The sequence below is a fragment of the Siniperca chuatsi genome, linkage group LG1 (assembly GCF_020085105.1).
Source record: "Siniperca chuatsi isolate FFG_IHB_CAS linkage group LG1, ASM2008510v1, whole genome shotgun sequence".
NCBI lineage: Eukaryota > Metazoa > Chordata > Actinopteri > Centrarchiformes > Sinipercidae > Siniperca > Siniperca chuatsi.
Window position 1 is genome coordinate 12,921,928 of NC_058042.1, and position 20,486 is coordinate 12,942,413.

At 38.2% G+C, this 20,486-nt stretch overlaps 1 protein-coding gene across 2 annotated transcripts; it reads left to right on the forward strand.

The window, feature by feature from the left end:
* Positions 1-770: 770 nt before the first annotated feature.
* On the forward strand, positions 771-18,465 carry LOC122880215 (transmembrane protein 255B). Of its 2 annotated transcripts, XM_044205079.1 has the most exons (9): positions 771-1,133; positions 2,056-2,198; positions 2,322-2,384; positions 11,931-12,020; positions 13,380-13,460; positions 14,010-14,095; positions 14,867-15,026; positions 15,951-16,094; positions 17,464-18,465. In XM_044205079.1, the coding sequence occupies exons 1-9, from the start codon at positions 1,070-1,072 to the stop codon at positions 17,698-17,700; spliced, it is 1,068 nt and encodes a 355-aa protein (XP_044061014.1). In that variant the 5' UTR covers positions 771-1,069; the 3' UTR covers positions 17,701-18,465. The 2 variants fall into 2 exon arrangements, with proteins under 2 accessions (XP_044061014.1, XP_044061024.1); XM_044205089.1 differs by lacking the exons at positions 771-1,133; positions 2,056-2,198; positions 2,322-2,384 and adding an exon at positions 3,920-4,257.
* Positions 18,466-20,486: the final 2,021 nt, after the last annotated feature.

The window sequence follows — 20,486 nt, forward strand, 5'->3', positions numbered from 1 at the left end:
AATGAAATTTTGTAACAATTTGAGATTTGACATTTTTCATTAAAAGAGCTTGGTGACATGTAAATGTAAATGCAAAGACTGGGGCGCTGTTTTGATTACTGCATTTTAATATTGTCCACCATATAGCAAGTTAAGGCTTTGAAAATAAAATGTCAAATGCAGTTTTCATTTTCACTTTCAAATAGTCAGAAAATTTAATTTTCATTTTGACTTAAATGTTGCTTGCATAAATGGAAAATCAGGTTACATTACATTTTTATTTCATTTTCAAATTTGATTAAACATTTGAATACTGTCCACAATGTAAAAATAAAAATGAAAATTGGATTATTTCATTTTTATTTTCATTTTTACTCAATAACACATACATATGTTGAAAATTATAATGCTATTGTGGAATTACATTTTCATTTTCAAGTTTACATTATCATTTCAATATAGTCCAATATAGGCTTCCATATACATGAGCCTAAAGCTGAGCTTGTTTTTCAAATGTTGGCCAATGGAGGGCGCTGTAAACTCATTACAGTTTGACTGCCGCATCAATGCTGCAGCATCATGACCAGTCAGGGATGCAGCCTGTAGACATTAAAACCCACCAAAATCTCACTTTACCTGCCTTTTCATTATATAGTATAGAGTTTAACCACATGCTGTAAGTATTTTCAACATGAATCCAAATTATAAGCTGTATTAAACTTATGTAAGATACATCATTTAATGATTTATTACTGAGGTGAATACAGGGAGCTGATTGGTCCCTCTCTCTCTCTCTCGCTCTGTCTCAGGCTTCAAGAAAAGTTGAACGCGCCTGAGAGTCAGTCAGCTGTGGTGAAATGTATATGAAATCGCACTCTTATTTATCTAAAAATGATTGACTTATAACCCCCCAAAAGCATCTTACTCGCAGCTTGTTGCCTGTTGGCCGCGCTCCCGTGGAGGATGAGGACTCTGTTTTGAATCAAAAGGGACAAAAAAACCCGCCTCGATCCAAACACTTAAAAGCGTCGGTTCAGCTGCCTGATCTCCTTTTTCATTTTTAGAGCTAATTCATCCGGACTGAGTCAAAATGCAGCAGCCTGAAACCCAGCACGCAACTCAGCAAACAGCTACAGAAATACTGGATCCAGCAGGTACAATTATGTCAAGTTTCATTCTGAGATCGTCTAACCTGACTCTGTTACAGCCGCATCTTCAATATGTGTGCTTTAATTCACTGTTGATCCATTTTAATTCAATGCATAGGAAACGTTTCTGTGTGTGCACATTTGTGAGCAAAAAGTTCTCCAAAGCACACAGGGTCAATTAAAAAACAACAACTTGTGTTTAAGCTTTTGTTAGAAATACTTAAAATGCTTCTCCCACAGCTCATCTGCAGAGGTGGAAAGTATATTTACTCAAGTACTGTACTTAAGCATATTCCTGAGGTAGGCTACTTGTACTCTACTTGAGTATTTGCCTTTCATGCTGTTTCGCTCCACCTTCCAGAGGGAAAAAATGTACTTTTTATATTCATCTTACAGCCATCGTTACTAGGATTTAAAAAATGTATAATTACCTCAAAGTCCACTAGAAAGCCTTTTTATTGGTGCTTCAAAACAAAAACGCATACTGTTGATGACAAAAACCTACAATAAGCTTATAAAATATGATGCCTTGTTATACAGTAAATCACACAACAGCATATAAACAGGTGGAATCAGTTCAATCCTAGCGACCACGTTAACACACGAGTCTGATAAAAATGTGACACAGGGTCCATTTTACCTGCATAATGAATAATTTTACTTCTGATCCTTTGAGTACATTTTGTTGATAATACTTGAGCAAGATTTTGAATGCAGGACTTTTACTTGTACTCGTTGTACTTTTACTTAAATAAATGATCTGAATCCTTCTTTCTCCACTGCTCATCTGTCAGGACAAAAATTACAAGAGAAATTAATTAATGTCAATATGTGCATGTTGTCTTCAGCAAAAAGGAGGTTAGTACAAGGGGAATAAGTGGTAATGAATGTAAAGAGGTCCTCCTGTCTTCCTCCCATTCGTCCTCAGCTCAGTACCTGCGTCGGAGGAAGACGGCTCTGTGGGTGACCGTGTCTCTGCTGGCTCTGGCTCTGGTGGTGCTGACTGTGGGTCTGATCTCTGCCACTCGCACCAACAACGTGCCTGTTGCTGGATATTACCCCGGCATCACCGTGAGTGACAGGCATCTCCCGTCATTGACACACAAACACTCTGTAATTGTGACATAGTGTGTTGTTCATGTTATCTGCTTCTTCTCTGAAGTGTCTTCAACTTTGATCTCTTTGTACCTCCAGCTGAGTTTTGGAGCATTTCTGGGTCTTGTTGGTATCCATCTGGTGGAAAACCGCAGACCCATGGTGAGTCTGCTCCTCTGACTCTCATGTCACTGTTGCAACACATTTAAAATCACGTTATAATGATTATTTCATTTATTCCATCCATTTGACACCTTTCTGGTCTTCATTTAGACCCCTTTACTATATAAAATTTGTACTTCAAGACTTCAAGAAATGCCTTATTGTTGCATGCATGGCTGGTATTTTATTTATTAGCAGCTGTACTGTAGGTACATTTATTTTGCTAAAGAGGAATAAGGAAAAGTGATAACTTTTAAGATGACAGCTGGTAGCTTTTATAGGACAGCATAGACGGCACACTGCCTGGATCACTGCAGGCACACAGGTAAATGTAGATGGATAAGCCACCTCCTGTAGGAGGAATATTTCTTATAATAAGTCTTGATGCATGCAGGGCAGTAATTCTAATTTCCAGAGTGTATTTTCTCACCTAAATATGTTGTCAGTTGCTAACTAGGCCTGTTCGTCAATCGCCCAATGTGCTGATAAATAAAATAAAACAGATGTCTATAGCTGTATGATGTCCCTCAGCTTCATGTAGTTCCACACATTGGCAGCTGGTGGCAGTAATGTGCTGTAACACACGTAACGCAAACAAAACAAAAGAAAAACAACCAGGAACAACCTCATCAACCGCATCGACTTAATTTCCAGCCGCAGCTGTTTTCAGCAAAAAAAAGCTGTGAAAACACTTAACAAGTTACCTGGTGAATAAAGTGGAGCATTTAGCAGCTAAACATGCAGATATTTTCCCCACGAGTTGGTTGTGCAAATAGGCAACTCTTTGCTAACAAGTTCACCATATCAACATTTTAAGGGTGACAAAATGTATGTTTTGTGTTTCCAGCTTGTTCTGCTGCACCCAAGTGGCCAAAAATTGATTTGCAGATGTTTAATGAGTTTTTAGGAAATGCATTTAACATGATTGTTGCCCCCTCCACCTTTCTTTTGTTTACAATGACAGCTCAAATTGTGCAAAGTCACATTCTCATTTTAGCCTTTTTGTTTGTTCTCTCTCAAGGTGACTTCTGTCAGCCTTTTGAGCTTCATAGTATTCATCTTCTAAAAATGAGGAATTGTTCCAGGAAAACGGGACATATATACACCATAAATTAGAGGATTATGTTACAGACTTTGCAAATACACTAAACTGTTTTACAGGAAATTGCTCTATAATGAGCAAGAAGCAAATCCGATTACTCGATGGCGGAGTAATGTGTTCTTGGTCCTTGTGCCCGGGTCAGTGCACGTGACTTGAGTTGTGGTCGGGGGAAGTGAATGGGATCGGCTCTGGATTTCAATGACATGAGGGGGGAATTGCATTAGTATTGGTCAGTTGCTGACAGGGCTCCTTTATTTCAGACAGAGACACAGGTAATATCGTCAAAGTGCCTCTCTGTCAAAGGATTATCATGTCAATGACTCCAGAGTAGAGACACTTACAGGTAGACAACATTTGTCTGAAAAGATAACTGACTTCTCTTAAAATGTAATTGAAGAGAGTGAAGAGTCTGATCAGAGTGGCCAGTCTTTAAAAATCCTACATTTTCCAACTTATGGTGAATAAAGTAAAAACCCTAGTTTGAGAGCTTCAGACTCCTGTAAAAGAAATAAAACAGAATAAAAAGGGGAACAAAATCTGTATGAACTTACCTAAAATCAGCGTAATTTGTAACAACAGTCAAGTGGCCAACAAATGCAAATGCTACTTAAGGGCCAGTGGCAACCAGAAGCTGAAACTGCTCCTCTGTGTCATTTAAGTAATATAGTCAGTATCACATTCGCAGTACATGAAACCCAGCATGAGATTAACTGTGCTAAGTCCCTGCAAGGATTGAAGAGGACACCAGTGACACAGAAACTTCAGCAGATTGTGAGTTCTTGTCTTTCACCTCTAAATTTGTCCTAATTATTATGTTGTACACATCAAATTTTGCTTTGTGTTGGAAAAAAGTTAAAACATTTCCAAGTTCCAACCGTGTCTTTAATTTTTCATTTCAATGCAAAAACTTGACAGTCTAGTCACCATTAGCATTCATCATATACTTATATATATTACTTAAAATATCGGGGACAAGGAGTATAGAGAAGAAACCAAATAGAGATTTAATTAAAGTTTTAGTTACACCAGGACATAACAGGGCCATAACCAGGATTTTAAACATACTGAAACGCACCACCTCTCCCTCAGAAAATGCTGACCAGATCAGATACAAAAAATAAAATCCCTAAAATGTTTTAAGTATTTGGATTTTTTATATTTTATTTATTCAGTTAGTTGTTACTACACTACAGACATTTTAGAGACACTTTACTGGCTTGATACAGTACAGAGAAAAAGAAAAATTGTCTTGCTGTGATAGAGATGTAAACATGTTCCCTCTGCCTGTCACCGTGACTGTGGTATATCAGTGTGCGTTGTGAATTTTTCATGTGGCATCCAGGGTGTCATTGTCTTACGTTACCCTACACTGTATCTGTCCGGTACGGTCTACACAGATACCTTTCCTTGAGCTGTTCACACATGTGGAGTGATGCAGCTCCTGTGTGTCATTTAACAAAGATAAAGACAGGTTTCATGTTTAGGAAGTCCAATATTTTCTGTAGGCTCTCACAACCTTCTGAGTCCTTGCTGTTGTTTCACTTCTTGCATTGTGTGGCTGGAAATGTGCGAACACAGAGGAAAAGACAAAGACATTAACTACCTGCTGTATCTGTCTGCCTCTCCAGCATCGCTCCCAGTTCTGTGCTTTAAAGTTTAATGGTGTGATGGCTACCACACTAGCGCTGGTCTACAGTGTCTTTTATGAGGCACATGTGGCACGATGTTCCTCTCGCACAGGTGTCTTCTTCCCTCCTGTGTTCGAGGCTCGCGATGTAACACGAGAGTCGGCTGGCAGTAAGGGAGGTCGCTCATTAAAGAACAACTAACCGTACCACAATGCCACGGACATCTGAGAGCTCTGAGGCTTCTCTTACTTGCTGGATCTCACAGCCCTTTGCTCCTCTGCCCTCATAAAGCAGCAGATGGAGGGTTTGATGTTGTTTGAACTGTAAACAGTCAGAGAAGTGACGAGTTCATCTACTGTTGCCAGACAGAGATGTTTTCTGGTTTGACTCCTGACGGGAGAAATCTAATACAGAAATGAACAACTTTAATCCTTCCCCTCTGTTGAAGTGGACTACATCCATAGAGAAATCAAAATGTAACACATTTTATACATCTGGACCATTTGAATCACATGCCATTCTGAATAAATACAGGTTTTATACAGGTTAGTGCAGTTCAAAGTGCTAAAGTGACAGACATACTAATACTACTGATAATACAGTAGAAAGATAAACAGAAAATAAAGATAAACTAAAATAAAAACATAGATATAGCAGTATATAAGATTAAAATATGATTAAAAATGATAAAAGTGAACAAACAAATAGAAAATTAACCATACAAAAGATGATTAAAAACAATTATCGACAGAAACATTAACACATGAAAAATGAAAATCAAATAAAAGCAATCAAACAAAAGCTTAAAGTTATCTTTCAGTTTAAACCAGCAGCTAAATATAAATATAAAATGGTTTTCTTGTACAATACATGTTTCTAACAATAAGTTTTTAAGCACGTATGTACAAAAACATACATTCTGCATATTGCTATTGTGTAAATAAATGAGCTAGGCCTCCATGGCCTTTTCATTTTTGATGATTGGCTCTATACCGGAGTGCATAAATTACCTGATTGTTGGCACCTGAGTAACTTAATAATTCAGCTGTTGTCTTAAACAGAGTGTGAATGCACGTTAACACACGTTGATCAAGGCTGAAAAGGTTTGTGCTGGGATTTCTTAAGTAAATATGGATTAGTAGATAAATTAAGTGTGACCCTTTACTTTCTGTCCATTGAGTTCACACCGATCACACATGGTCAGAGTGATGTGGTATTACTTATTATTCAACCTGCATAAAGCACAGTAAATCATCAAGTCCTACAAAAAGTGATGACCATATTTTTCAAAAGGATTTACTACAAATTAGTATAATAATCAAAAATTTACGAAATTGCTGAGACATCTATTTGGGTAAGATTTAGGTCAGTTTTTTTTAGGATAAAGGTTTTGTTTGTGGTTTCACTTACCTTGAAACGTGACAAAAACAGCCTGGTTGGCAGTCCGAAATGTACGGTACGTGGTTAAAATGGAGGTACCGTTTTGGTCATGATGTAATAAACAGAGACATTGTATTTTTTTACTGAGTGAGAAAACAGCAAAATCAACAACCTACATATAATGAGCTCTATATTATAATGAACACTTTTGCAAAAATGTCACCCATAGTAGCGGGAATTGATCCCATTTCATTAGAGAGGAAGACATAACCCATCATTTTCCACCACACAGATCAGTGTTAAACCACCATCTAGTTGCTGAGTGGGAAAATTTATATCTCTAGATGTTAGTGTCTTAAGACAATGTGCTCCGATCACAGATGTTCCCGAGAGACGCCGCTCCGTTGCAGGTAAAACACACATTTGTGCTCCACTGACATTTCTTGGATAAAGCTTTAAAAATCTTAATGACTCGCACACCGCCACTTTTCATTTTGTCTTGTCCTCCAAAATTTTTATAAGGATTGCGGAACATCAAATTCTGTCTGTAAAAGAAAGAAAAAAAATAAAAACTCCCTTCCTATCTGCACTTACCCTGCAGCTCCTAAAACAGGTTTCACTGCCCTGATACACTGTAAGATTTCTTTATGACTAAATGCCTCATGTAGCTCATGTTCTTTGCTCCAGCAGCCTCTTACTGCCTGTATCTCTCAGGCTGCCGTCCTTTTGGTCACCTTGCAGCTTGGAGAGCAGAACGGTGAACCTTTAAAGGGTCGTATTTTACCCAACAAGTTCTTATTACCAGCTGTGGTTGTGATTGTCACTGGACCACTGAGCAGGAGAAAAAGCACAGTCTGGGAAAAAGACTTTGCGGTCAGCAACTTTAGTTATGTAATCTGATGGGTATCTTTACTGACCCCTATAAAATTCCTCTTTTTGTCTTAATCTCTTCGTCACTGATATATCTTCTTCTCTAAGACTTTCATCATGTGTGCCTTTGTCTTTATTGGTATTTCTCTCACGTATTTCAGTACTTAAAGTGGCTATAATCAATATTTTTATAATAATGTATCAAATGACTGGGAAAACAATGTGACAATGTGAAAGGTATCGCTCGTAGTGATGAACCTACAGAGAATTATCACCCAAATCTGCAGCTCCCCTCGGCTTTATGGAGCTTTAGAGTGAGTTTCTGATCATTGTTTAGCTGTCCGGCCACAATGTTACTGTTTTAGTTCACTCTTTCACTCTCACAGCGTTGTTTTAAGACACAGCAGGTGGCTGTTTGCACTGAAAAAGCTCTATAAACCCTCTGCCCACTACCTACTCAGCACTAAACAGCACACACACACAGTTAGCAACTAACTGGTGAACATAGTGGAGCATTTAGCAGCTAAAAGAGCCAGATATTTCCCTCAGGAGTTAGTGGAGATGAAAAACAGAGAGTTAATTTTGGACTTACATTCATTAGTTGGCTAGAAACAAGACTCCAAATGAAAGCTTATGTTGCTCTGTAACTGTAATGTGAAAATAAGCAACTGTTTGCTAACAAGTTGGCCATTTCAACTTAAACAGTAACGATATGTCAGTGTTGTGTTCACAACTTGTTTCCGCTGCCCTCAAGTGGCCATAAAAAAATCACTCATTGCAGGTTTAAGTAAAAGTATCAATATTATAATGTGAAAGCCCTTCATTCGAAATCCTGCTGATGTAAAAGTACAGAAGTAATATCAGGAGAATGTACATACACATAAACGTAGTGGAATAAAAAGTAGAATATACAGTATGTCTCCCTGAAATGTAGTGTAGTAGAAGTGTAAAGTAGCATAAAATGGAAATTAAGTGAGTAAATGTTATTTTCCACCACTGCTGTCTTTTTAATATTTCCTTACTGACTCGACTCCTGAGAGCAGAAAACTATCTACAGTGTGTCTGTGTGTCTTTAATCTTTTACAGTATTTGATTTTTCTCTCTGCTTAAGTTGTATCAGGGGAGATTTGGGGGTTTGGGCGACCGAGTGTGTGTGTGTGTGCGTGTTTTATGTGCTGGCAGCTGGTGCTAAGGTAATGTGAAGTAATGCAGTTGTCAGGCTCTATTGTCTCTGCTGCTGGCCTCATCTCCCACTTGCAGCCCATAAAAGCAGAGTCATTTAAACCGCTAATGAAGTGGAGAGTCTGGGCCAGTGGCAGATAAAACCCACACAGAAAAAAGCCTATTTTCTCAGCCCAGCTCTTATTTCACTTTGTTGAGGGAAATTCATTTAAAAATGTCCTTGTTTCAATATCCGTTTAACCACACCTTGTGTTATTCTCACATGTTCAGGTAGACATTTCATATATAACACAAAAAATTTGACCAAATCAAATTGACTTGTCAAATAAACCTGATCAGTTTTGGACATTTACAGCACTATATTGAACCGGCATGTATATGTCTGATTTGCCACAACCTATAGAACCAAAAACCAAATAAAGCTTATTACTTAAAGGTCCTACAAACCAATGGTCCACCCACTCAGGTGTTTTCATTAAATTTGTGTACAGACTGGACTTGATTTATGTTTACCTCACACATATTTAGCTTTGTTTCATCTCTCAGTGTCAGACAACTTACACCTTTATTAGGACTGGATTCCCAAGTGGGCGAAGTGTCAAAGTGCCCCTAGAAGCCACCAAAAATACCTATTTTCACTGTCAGTTGTTTTTGTTAATTTCTTTGTGTGGAAATTTGCAGCAGTAATGTACAATATCAACTAACGCTGGTATAATAATATTTTTTTGGCCCTGTCTTATAGAGGGGCCATGTTTCAAAATCTACTTTTAAGACCTTTATTTTAGTTTATATTGTGCTCACACATTGTACATTTGTTTTGTGCAGCAGATAGCAGGTCAATAATTCCAGTGTTTTATTTATTTATTTTATATTATTTGTACATAAATGAATGGGTTTAATGAAGATGCCTTGTGCACTACTGTATACACAATGGGTATCTGACATGGTACATACACAATGCACAGTGGAAGGTAGTTGGGGGGTCAGTATAGAGTCCAACAGCAGATTTTTGCCCCGGGGCCTCAAAACAGGTTAACCAGGCCATGCCAAAACCTGAACGTAAACAATACAGGCTAATACACATACATTTAAAAAGGCTGGTATTGGCTGAATCCAAATTAAAAAGGTACTGGACTGTCTCTAGAAACACTCAAAAGCTGTAAAAAGATTAAATTCATGTTTACTACAGCATCTCCACTACCTGCTGCTGCTTGATTATCAGCTGATGGAGGTTTAGCATCATACCTGCTGCCTCATACGCAGCCTGCTCTCCATTTAAGCAGGTTTCTCCGCCCTTGCCACTACAAAACACGTGATACCCTGACATGACCAAAATTAAGTGCAGCCTATGGTACATGTTAATAACCTCACATAATTTCCAGCACAGCTCCAATCAGCCAGAATAAGTGAATACACCTGTGCAGGTGTGCAGGGCCTTTAACAAATCACCCTGCTCACATTGGTTAGCCTGATCTCACAGCAAATTAATACTTATTTGAAAGAAAATAATGTTATTTTTATGAGTATATATTGTTCCTATATTTAATTTTTCATATTAAGGACAAAACTGTATTTATCCTAAAAGAACAAAATACAACAGGCCTTTTTCACAGCAGGTATTTTGACTTGTCATAGTAGGAAAAGCACAGGTGTAATACCATTAAAGATGCAGCTAAATGGAATTCAGCCATCATTAATTTTATTATTTACACCTGTGATTTTCTTACTGTGACATGTCACAACGTAAGCAAAGTTGGAGAATTTATGACTTCTGATTGAGTAAAGGATCCGTTTTGAGTCTCACAAGCCATCGCTTGTGTTACTTAAGATTGATAAGAGATACTTCCCGTAGGGAAATTTGTCCTGGACTCCGTCCTGCTACTTCAGGATCATTAGTTGTAATTTATTAAAATAATCCAACCAGGAAAGTTCTTCTGGATTAAATAAATTTAGTCGAAATCGCTCAAGAAAAACTGAAGATCTTAAATGGCGTCAGAAATCAAGGAAAGGAAAAGAAAAGTCTCCCATGAATCAAATAAGTCGCTCATCTCAGTGCAAGATCAGTAGATAAACTGTAGATTATAAAAATCTACACTACCTTTCTACTTGTTTTGCTTAATCTTTTTGAGACAAACTGCTGTATCCCACCTACCATTTTAGATAGATACAGTAGATAGAGAAAAAAAGTGTGTTTAATCTCCTGCTTCAGTACAGGAGGTTTCGTCCTGGAGGAGCGATTAAACGCAGACAGTAAACGACAGTCAGTGATAAAGTTCATGATCAGACATCTGTGATCAGCCAGCTGCGTCTGCTGAGCTGTGTGTGTGTGTGTGTGTGTGTGTGTGTGTGTGTGATATCAGAAAATACTTTGTCTTACAGTAAAAGCTATATGGAAGAACAAGTGTGTGTCACATTGTTCAGACAGAAATGAAGAATTCTTTGAAAAGTAAAGATTTGAGGTTATTGATTAGTGATCAGATTCTTGGGCTTAATTTACAGGATTGTGCGAATGTGCGAGAAAAACAACAATGTGGATTTGTTCTGTCCAGGCATGTCTGGTGTGTGTGTGTGTGTGTGTGTGTGTGTGTCATATTGGGAGAATTAGATTGACCTTGCTGGTACAAAAGGCCGTCCTTCTGTCCTGTACGCTGCCTCTTTGCCCATAAATTATCTACAAAGCATCTCTGCGTTGGCAGAGCAAGAAGCTGTACATTTCCTTTATCGTCCCGCAGCCCAGACACTGCAGACCAATCAGGACACGCGCTAGCAGAAACACCACACTTACATTCACAAGAGTGTGTGTTAAGATTATGATAACATTTGGACTTTGCATTTATACAAATTAATTAATAAATAAGAATAAGAAATGTTAAATATCAGGAAAATGATGTGTGGCAATAAATGTTCAAATGATTTTATGATTAAAAAAATTCTAAATCATTTTTAGCATCCTCTGTCTTTATGTTTAGGTCTCTCTGTAAACTCTGTTTATTGTTATTGTTAATTACTTGATAAAACAATACAATTCTGGTCATATAAAAAATATTTTTTTACAAACAGATTTATGTTTGCTGCGTTATTTAAGAATAACCACATAAGACTCCCAATTTATTTGTGGATTTATTTTGTGATAAATTTTTATGATTTATTTTACAACTTCTGTGCAGTTACTTATTGATCTTTATTTTTTAAATTATTTCATTTAGAAATATGTCAGATGTGTGTTTCCAATTCATATAGTTCATAAAATGATAATCTTGTAAATTTATTACTCTGATAAAACTCACAGGTACTTTTCTCTTTGTTCCAAAATAATTTCTCATGACTTTACCCTCTTTGTTTCTTCCTCTACACTCTCTCCATCTGCTTCCACCTCTCTGTAAGCTCATGGCAGCAATCATATTCATCAGTATCGGAGTCATTGCGTCTTTCTTCTGTGCCATTGTTGACGGGATCATCGCTTCAGAGTTCATAGTAAGTATCACGTGTATTTACATGCCTGCACTGAAAACAAAGAAACACAAACTAATTCACCTTTTTGTTTGTCTGAACAAACCCCTGGTAATTTAATCACACACATGCTAAGGTCAACAGAGATGGGGCGGGGGGGTGTGTTCGCTACAGAAATGCAGGTCTGTAAGACCGGCACAGACACATTAGACATTAGTGAGATCAGGAACTTTGTAGATGCAATCAGACAGAACTGTCTGTACCATCACAACACTAGACGGGTAGACCAGACCAACTAATCTCAGTGCCCGACCTGCGGAGCTGCTGGGTCACCTGAAGAGCTGGGGAAACATTCAGCATAACAGGGCTGACTAAAAGTTTCCAAAAGTATTACTTTCTCTAAGTCACTGAAAACTCAAACGAATAAAAACACAAAATATGCAACAACTATAGATGGATATAGCTATAAAAATACATCTTTAATTTATTTCAACTGAGAATTGATTTTTCCAGGAAACGTCCTTGCAATGGTCTGTTGGAATTTGATGTATATATATATATATATATATATATATATATATACAGATATGGATAGATACAGATATAGATAGATACAGATATATATATATATAAGAGAAAATTAGCACATAAAAACCAATTCTATTATGTTCACTGTTACATAATGGTCAAATGTACAATTACCTGAATATGTTTATATGGGAATGAACAGAAAATGCAAAGAGGTCAAATAAGGTCATTGTTGCTTTCTTACTGGATATCTGAGATGTTCTCGGTGTTTGGATACATGGACACGAACACCTCAGTTTGTCACATCGGCCTAATGAATTTTAATGAGTGTCTTAATGAGTATGGACCAGAGAGAGTTTAAAAAGCTGGACCTCTCAGCAGCTGGCACAGAGTCACTCATATTGATCAGTGCTATCAAATCTCTGCAGATATATTTATTTTGTGCTTGCGGGACAGTAAAAGTCATATTTATTGCACCTTCAAGCTTTGGACAATCACATGATATAATTATATACACATTACATAGTCCAGTGAGATTTAATGCTGTAGGTGTAGGTGCATGTTGTAAACCTTCAGTGCAGCAGTGACAGAGAAACAGGAGCAGGATGGACAGAATAACACAAGCCAGGGTTCATATTCACACAAATGTAACTTTACGTGATAAACAAGTACAAAAAGTTAATCACTGAAAGCCTTAAATCATAGAGATTTACTCTAAAAAAAGAAACTGCTGCACGGAGAAACATTTAGATCCCGGTTGTGGTGTATGACAAGTCGATTAACTTAACATTAAGTTAACAGATTTAACAGATCAGTCCCTTCTCTCTCTTTCTAATCTGTCTAACACACATGCAGGACACAAGGCCCTTGCAGGAGGAAATGTGTGACTTTTACGCCAGTGGATCGGGCTACGCCTACGACAGCTACTACACTGAGGTGATTCTCATACGTACATATACTCTAAACACACTTAATATATCACCTGCCATTGTCTGTAGTATATAAACATAATGAGTCATTTCTAACTGAGCAAATATATTCTCAAAAATTTGAATAATGATACCTAACGTAAACTAGCCTAATGTATGGTTTCCATTTACTTACAGATCACCTTTAGCTCTAATCTTCCTCCTGCTATATGCTGCTTTATGTTTGTGTCTCAGCAGTTGTCTTTTAAATGGTGTAAATAATGCTTGAAATGCATTTCAGATTCAGGATTATATTCTGTGCTCTTGCAGGCTTTTGGTGCTTAATTGAAAAAAAATCACAGTGTGTAGGGACATCTAGTGGTCAAATAATGTTACTGCATTGAAAGCAATAACTGCATCAAAGGTTCTGAAGTTCTGGAAATGATATGTTGACATGCAGACAGTTTCCAATCAGTCACTGTATTTCTTTGTCCAGCTCCTACTAATGTGGCTGTTTTCATGAGGTTAATAAAACTCTTAGTACGAATGATTAAAAACCTCTTCTCTGACACTGCAGGTGACTTGCCGTTCATTCGACAAAGCATGCAAGCTGAAACTGAAGAGCAACACCTGCTACTGCTGCTACCTGTACAACTGTGAGAGGTGAGACGCAACAACACAAGCTGCTGGTGTTAAGATCTGAGCAACACCAGATGCGTGTGTGTGTGTGTGTGTGTGTGTGTGTGTGTGTGTGTGTGTGTGTGTGTGTGTGTGTGTGTGTGTGTGTGTGTGTATGTGCGCGCACCTTATTTTGAATAAACAAGGACCATACAGCTGGGTTTGCATGTTTTAACCCATTAACTTACAATTTGCAATGTTTTTAGATTACAACAACAACTGGTCCCCATTAATTTCAGTACATTAAACCTGTTAGCTTCCAGCTGTCCATCACAGTGAACATGTTTAATTATCTATTTTTGTCTGTTATAATGTTATAACTGTGTGATAATACAGTACATAGCAGGGGCAAGTGTACAGTAAAAACAGTATCCTAGATTTCAGCATGGCTAAAAAAACATGGCTGCCTGGAAGGTTTAATAAAGTAATAAAGTGATGGACAGTGTGCAGGATTCTTTGGTTTTTTTTTCCTGCCTGGAAGGTTTGAAGTAAAAAAAAAACTAGGATAAGCATTTTGACATTATTTGTGTTATTAATAAGATTAATAAGAGCTGGACTCAATTTAGCATTACCTGTTCCAGAGCCCTGCCATTGCACATGCTGACTCACTGACATTGCTGACTGACACTTAAATGGAACAGAGCCATTAGTAGTATTATTTACACCTGTGCTTTTCCTGCTATGACAAGACAAAATGTCTGCTGTGAAGAAGGCCTATGTATTTTGTATTGACCCCCTGCTCTCTTCCTCTTCCAGCACAGAGTATCACACACAGTACTATGAGTTCACCGGGGTCAGCAGCTGCTGGGATGTGATCCACCTGCACCGTCTGCTGTGGGCCTCAGTGGTGCTCAACGTGATCGGCTTGTTCCTGGGCATCATCACCGCCGCCATCCTCGGAGCGTACAAGGATATGGTGAGCAGGAGTCCAAAAAAGAGAAAAACTGAAGTGCTTGACTAGACAAGTAGTTAAAAAGGACTCTTTGGAGTGAAGGGCCACAGAATATTCAAAGAAAGAAGATTTAAAGGAGTCCTGAGTGAAATCAAAAGCTTGTAATATTACATGGCTGACAGATGTTTCAACACCTTGACGAAGGTTTTTTATTATACTCATGACTTCAAACTAGTTATCTTTTCTTATTGCCTAAAGGCCACATACAGTATCTGACACTGAACAATGTAAAATCCCTAACATCTGTTTCTGGCCTGTGTGTGAACCACAGTATCCTGATCTCCAGGATGTGTGTCATTAGAAGACATTATTTTAATGACAACTCAACAGCATCTCTCACTAGAGCTTGTTTCAAAGCTTCCAAAAGGTTCAATTTGTCACTGAAAGTGGAAGTGTGCTAAGCTCGCTCTGCCTGCATCTGACCAACACAGTTCCTGAATTACCAAAGGAGTCACTCATGAGATTGAACTGTCAAAAATAATGCATCAACTGAATACTGTTCTGTATACTGGAATTTTTAATGTTTTTGTTTGAAACATGGTTTATGTGTGTGCAGATATCTTTTGGACTCATTGCCTCACTACATTTTCAGAAATGTACTACTCACACATGAAAGCACTAAAAACTCAATTTCTCTGGCATGAATGGTAGTCCGATAATCTGTTTCAGTTACATGAAAATCTGATTTTATTTAGTTAATCTTAATGGTCCCGATTTTACGATTATTGTTCCTACAGTACATTAGGTAGCAATCATACTTCATTACCTCTTATATAATGAAGTCTGTTTCATGTGTAACTGCTGCACACTTTCTCACAATTGCCTCCCAGCTTCTTTTGATGATTCCCCATCTTATCCAAATCCATTTTTACTGTTTTCCTGCAACAGAAGCCGACTCCTCAGATGGCTCCCAGCCCCACACCGCCACCCCACATCCTGTACAACCCAACCCAGCACATGCTCACCTACGCTGGCTTTTGTCCTTCGGGACAGACTCTGCCTGCCTACCCCAACTATCCAATACCCATGCAGGTAGGGGCCCAGACCAAAACCAAAAAGAACCATTAATAGGCACCTTTTTCATGGAAGACCTATTACACTGAGGGAAAACCACAGGTGTGAATAACAATATTAGTGACGGTTGAATTAAATTTAGCTGCTTCAGTTTCAGGGTCCTGCTATGGTTCATGCTGCCTCACGGTTGTACTGTCATGGCTTACTGGGGCACTTGAATAAAACAGAGCCATCATTAATGTTATTAGTTACACCTAAGCTTTTCCTACAATAACAAGTCAAAATGTCTGCTGTGAAAAAGGTCAGTCTTCCATTCCAGTGTATTAGTTTGGCAACCAGATGAGCAGCACTGGATCACATTTATTCTAGCACATCTGTTTCACCCTAACATCAAAGCACTTGACCAGAGAGAAAACTATAAATCTGCACTGCTGCCATGTCACATTATTGAGGTGGATACCTGCAAAACTTGACTAAAACCATATATCCTCAATCTTACTATTACATGTCTGCTGTTTTTTCATGATTTTTAGACAAGGTAGTGACCTGGCTGTGGGGATGGCAATGTCAGTGACAGTCGGTCGGTCCACTACTTTGGTTCAGAGTGAAATATCTCAACAAATATTAGATGGATTGACATGAAAGTTTGTACAGGCATTTGTGGTCCCCTCAGGATGAATTGTAATTGCTTTGTTGATCCCTTAACTTTTCATCTACCGCCATCATCAGGTCAAAATTGTATTTTTATGACCAAATACTGTATCTGAAAAACTAATGACATCAGACTCAGCTGTACTTTGTGTTTATGGCTAACTAGGAAATATTAACATGCTAACACACTAAACTAAGGTGGTGAACATGGTAAACATTACACCTGCTAAACATCAGCATGTTAGCATGCTGTTAGCATTTAGCTTAAAGCACTGTTGTGCCTAAATACAGCTTCACAGAAAAAGCATGGCTGTAGATTCTTCTACTGGTTTTGTTTCTTGTAACATAGACATCATTTTTGTGATGGTTGTTGTCCAAGAACCTGTTGAAAACAGGAATGCCTGATTGATGCTTTATGAACTGGTGCCATAAAGTAAACCGTGACATGAGCTGTAGTTCTTAAACAAGCCAATCACTTCAAGTAAACAGATGCATTGTTTTATTTATGTCATGGAGACTTTGTCTGAAATTTGTAACGTCTCACTGATTTATTTTTGATTATGGCTGATCTTCGCTGAAATATTTCTGTGGCTGCTACCAGAGAACCAAACTATACAAAACAATAAAATAAAATAAAACCCCACATAAAAATGTCAGCAATTATTTTAGGTATCTTTGGCTCTACTCTTCATACCGTTGCAACCTACCTACCTCTGTCTCTTTTCCTGTCCCACAGCATAACAGCGGCTATCAGCCACCTGCTACTCCCCAGATGATCCCTGAGGGAGGCCCTGCCTCCAACTCCTGCCTGTCTGAGGACAACCAGGGCCAGCAGCCCTCTCAGGCTCCCACCCAGCCACAGCCTCAGGGAGCCACGCAGGAACCAGGGGGCTACATGCTGACACCCAATGCTCCTGTCCTCTACGGATCCTCCTACAGCCCCTTTGAGAAACCTCCACCTTACGCCTGCTAAGCCCTCAGACAAACATATGGGGCATATTGGAGAAAAAATATCTTAATCTGGTCAGACTGAATGTAGCACAAAGCACATTTCATAGGTGACCTTGTAGACGGAAAACACTCAGTGAGCTTCACGACTACTCTGTACTGATATAAATGCTACGTTTCATGTGGTTGACTGAAGAGAGACACCGATTACTAGCTACGTAGTGTGATTATATAGACATGATTAAGTTATTTCATGTGTATTCGTTAAGGGAAACGGTTTTGGGAAATATGCTTAGTCAAATATGCTTTCTTGCCGAGAGTTAAATGAGAAGATTGATACCACTCTCATATCTATAGCTAAATATGAAGCTACAAGAACGAGCAGCCGCTAACGTAGAAGACTGGAAACAGCTAGCCTGGCTCTGTACCATCCACCTACCAGCATCTCTAAAGATCACTAATTGACACGTTCAATTAATCTGTACAAAACCTTATGTGTAAAAACTACAAATCAACTCCAGGAAGTTGCTGCTCATCTCACTCTCAGCAAATAAAGGTATTTCCCAAAATGTCAAACTTCTTCTTTCAGCCTAAAGCTGGCCTTCAGATGATTACATATTACATATGAATAAGTGTATACAGTAGTAGTACACTTGACTGTGATCTGATAGTTGTGTCTGTTATAACTTGTGTAGATTGAATTACAGATCTTCCTGTGTATTGTCTCACTATACTAACTACTGTAAAAGCAATTAAAAGGGCTTTCTTGAAATGTGAACTGGAGAGTAAATGATGCTGATGTTGCTGTTATTTAATTATGTTTGTATGACTCATTTAATATATAATTAATATATACAGTATATTGACTTTAAAGTGCACTTTAAAGTCAATATACTGTATATATTATTGATGAAGGATGTTAACTGCTGTGGGATGGGATTCTGTAGCTGCTGCTATAAAATACATATATAAGAAATGCATACAGTCACTGATGCATACAAATACATGTGTCGTAAGGGGTTCATCAAAATCTTACATTTAAAGGAAGAGTTCGGCATTTAGGGGAAATAGGCTTATTTGCTTGCTTGCCAAGAGTTAAATGAGAAGATCAATACCGCTCTCATGTTTCTACGGTAAATACATGTATGATGTATGAAGCTACTGCCAGCAGCCGCTTAGCTTAGCATAAAGACTGCAAATGGGGAAACAGCTAGCCTTGCTCTGTCTCAAGGTAGCAAAATGCTTGCTTAATTTTATCACAAACTGATATGTAAAAACTACAATTCCCAGTTTTACACAGAGAGCTAAGTTAGCCACTTCCTGTGGTATCTTCATAGTTAACGTACAAACATCTGAGTGGTATCAATCTTCTCATCTCTGGGCAAGAAAGTGAGATGTGTATTTCCCAAAATGTCGAACTTTTCCTTAAAAATATCTCACTTCATAGTACCACCAGTACTATTTTCACTACAAGTACCACCAGGTGTTTTCACTGTATTGTTTCACCTTAAAGTGAGACTATATATGTAACAAATCACACATTATTCCACTTATATAAATAAAAAGTTGAATCCATAAGCAATAAAACACTTTTGCTCAACTCAGTACACTCAGAGGTTACTGCTACGCCATACTTTGTCTGGTATGACCAGCAGTGTATGGTGACTAATGTTAGCAAATAAGTTATTGCTGTATAATGCACACTACTGACTCAGTCCACTGACTTTATGACTCTTCTCTACTTGTGCAACTGGTATGCTATGTTTTAGCATTGACCTTTATCCCCTATTGTCACTTGTGGCCACACTGGCCACTTTAGCAAAACTTACATCGGCTCGCCTTAAAACAAAAAATGTTTTTCAATTGCCCTGTAATGTAAATCATTAGCATGATAAACTCAAGGTTCACTTAACTTATATCAGGGCTTTTGATCGAATCTCGCTGCCTTTTTTAGCAAATGGAACTTGCTCAGTCTTCATCATGTGTTATAAGTATGGGACTTCTGTTGTGTGATAACAGGTGGTCATATATGGAAGGGAGATCGTAACCACTCACTCACCTTTGTCAACTACCACTTACAACATTAAAGGTATAATCTAAGATTTTTATGAAATCAAACCCTGTGTTTTCTACTATTTATGGTGAGCATTTTTTTCAGCAATAGCCATTCAATGTATTAACATTCTGTAATATCTCTCTATATAGTAGTTTCCATTGTTAGTGGCAGAGTCCGCCATTCCCGTGCTGGATTAAAATTGCCTACCTAACCATGAGGGATTTACAGGAAAATGATTAATGTAAGTAACCAGTATTACTTTTTGAAAATATTACTAATATCAGCCTCACTGTTTACCGTTTGCGCTCTTTACACCATGTCAGAGCTGTATTAAGTTAAAGCAAACCCAAAATGTCCTACTGCTGCTAGTTCAAATTAAAAGCATTGAACCGGCCAAATATGGGGTGGCTTTTGTGAAGCAGTAACAGGAAACGCATTATATTTGTCACCATGGGTAGCACTGACTGCGATTATTTATGTCAAAAATTACGTCTACAAAACAAGACGTGGTCTTTTCCGGCATTTTTGTCAGCGGATAAGTTTTAAATATTGCAGAGAATCTCGCCTCGACTTAAGACCAAAACAGACGCCGCTAACTCAGCGGGAACTAGATTAGGGAGACCATCCACATCCGATGCAGAAGACCATCCCCGAAGAAGAGACAGAGGTTACAGTCTCTCCCCCATATCCAATAACCTGTTATCATGTGACTGATGTTTTGTAGTTATGCCACGTGATGACACCTGAGCAAGTTG

What these genes read in the sequence shown, in the direction of transcription:
- LOC122880215 (XM_044205079.1), top strand. Translation starts at nt 1,070, where the DNA reads ATGCAGCAGCCTGAAACCCAGCACGCAACTCAGCAAACAGCTACAGAA. An exon ending in ACGACAGCTACTACACTGAG is followed by an intron (nt 13,461 to 14,009) that starts GTGATTCTCATA and finishes CTGACACTGCAG; the next exon opens with GTGACTTGCCGTTCATTCGA. An exon ending in TACCTGTACAACTGTGAGAG is followed by an intron (nt 14,096 to 14,866) that starts GTGAGACGCAAC and finishes TTCCTCTTCCAG; the next exon opens with CACAGAGTATCACACACAGT.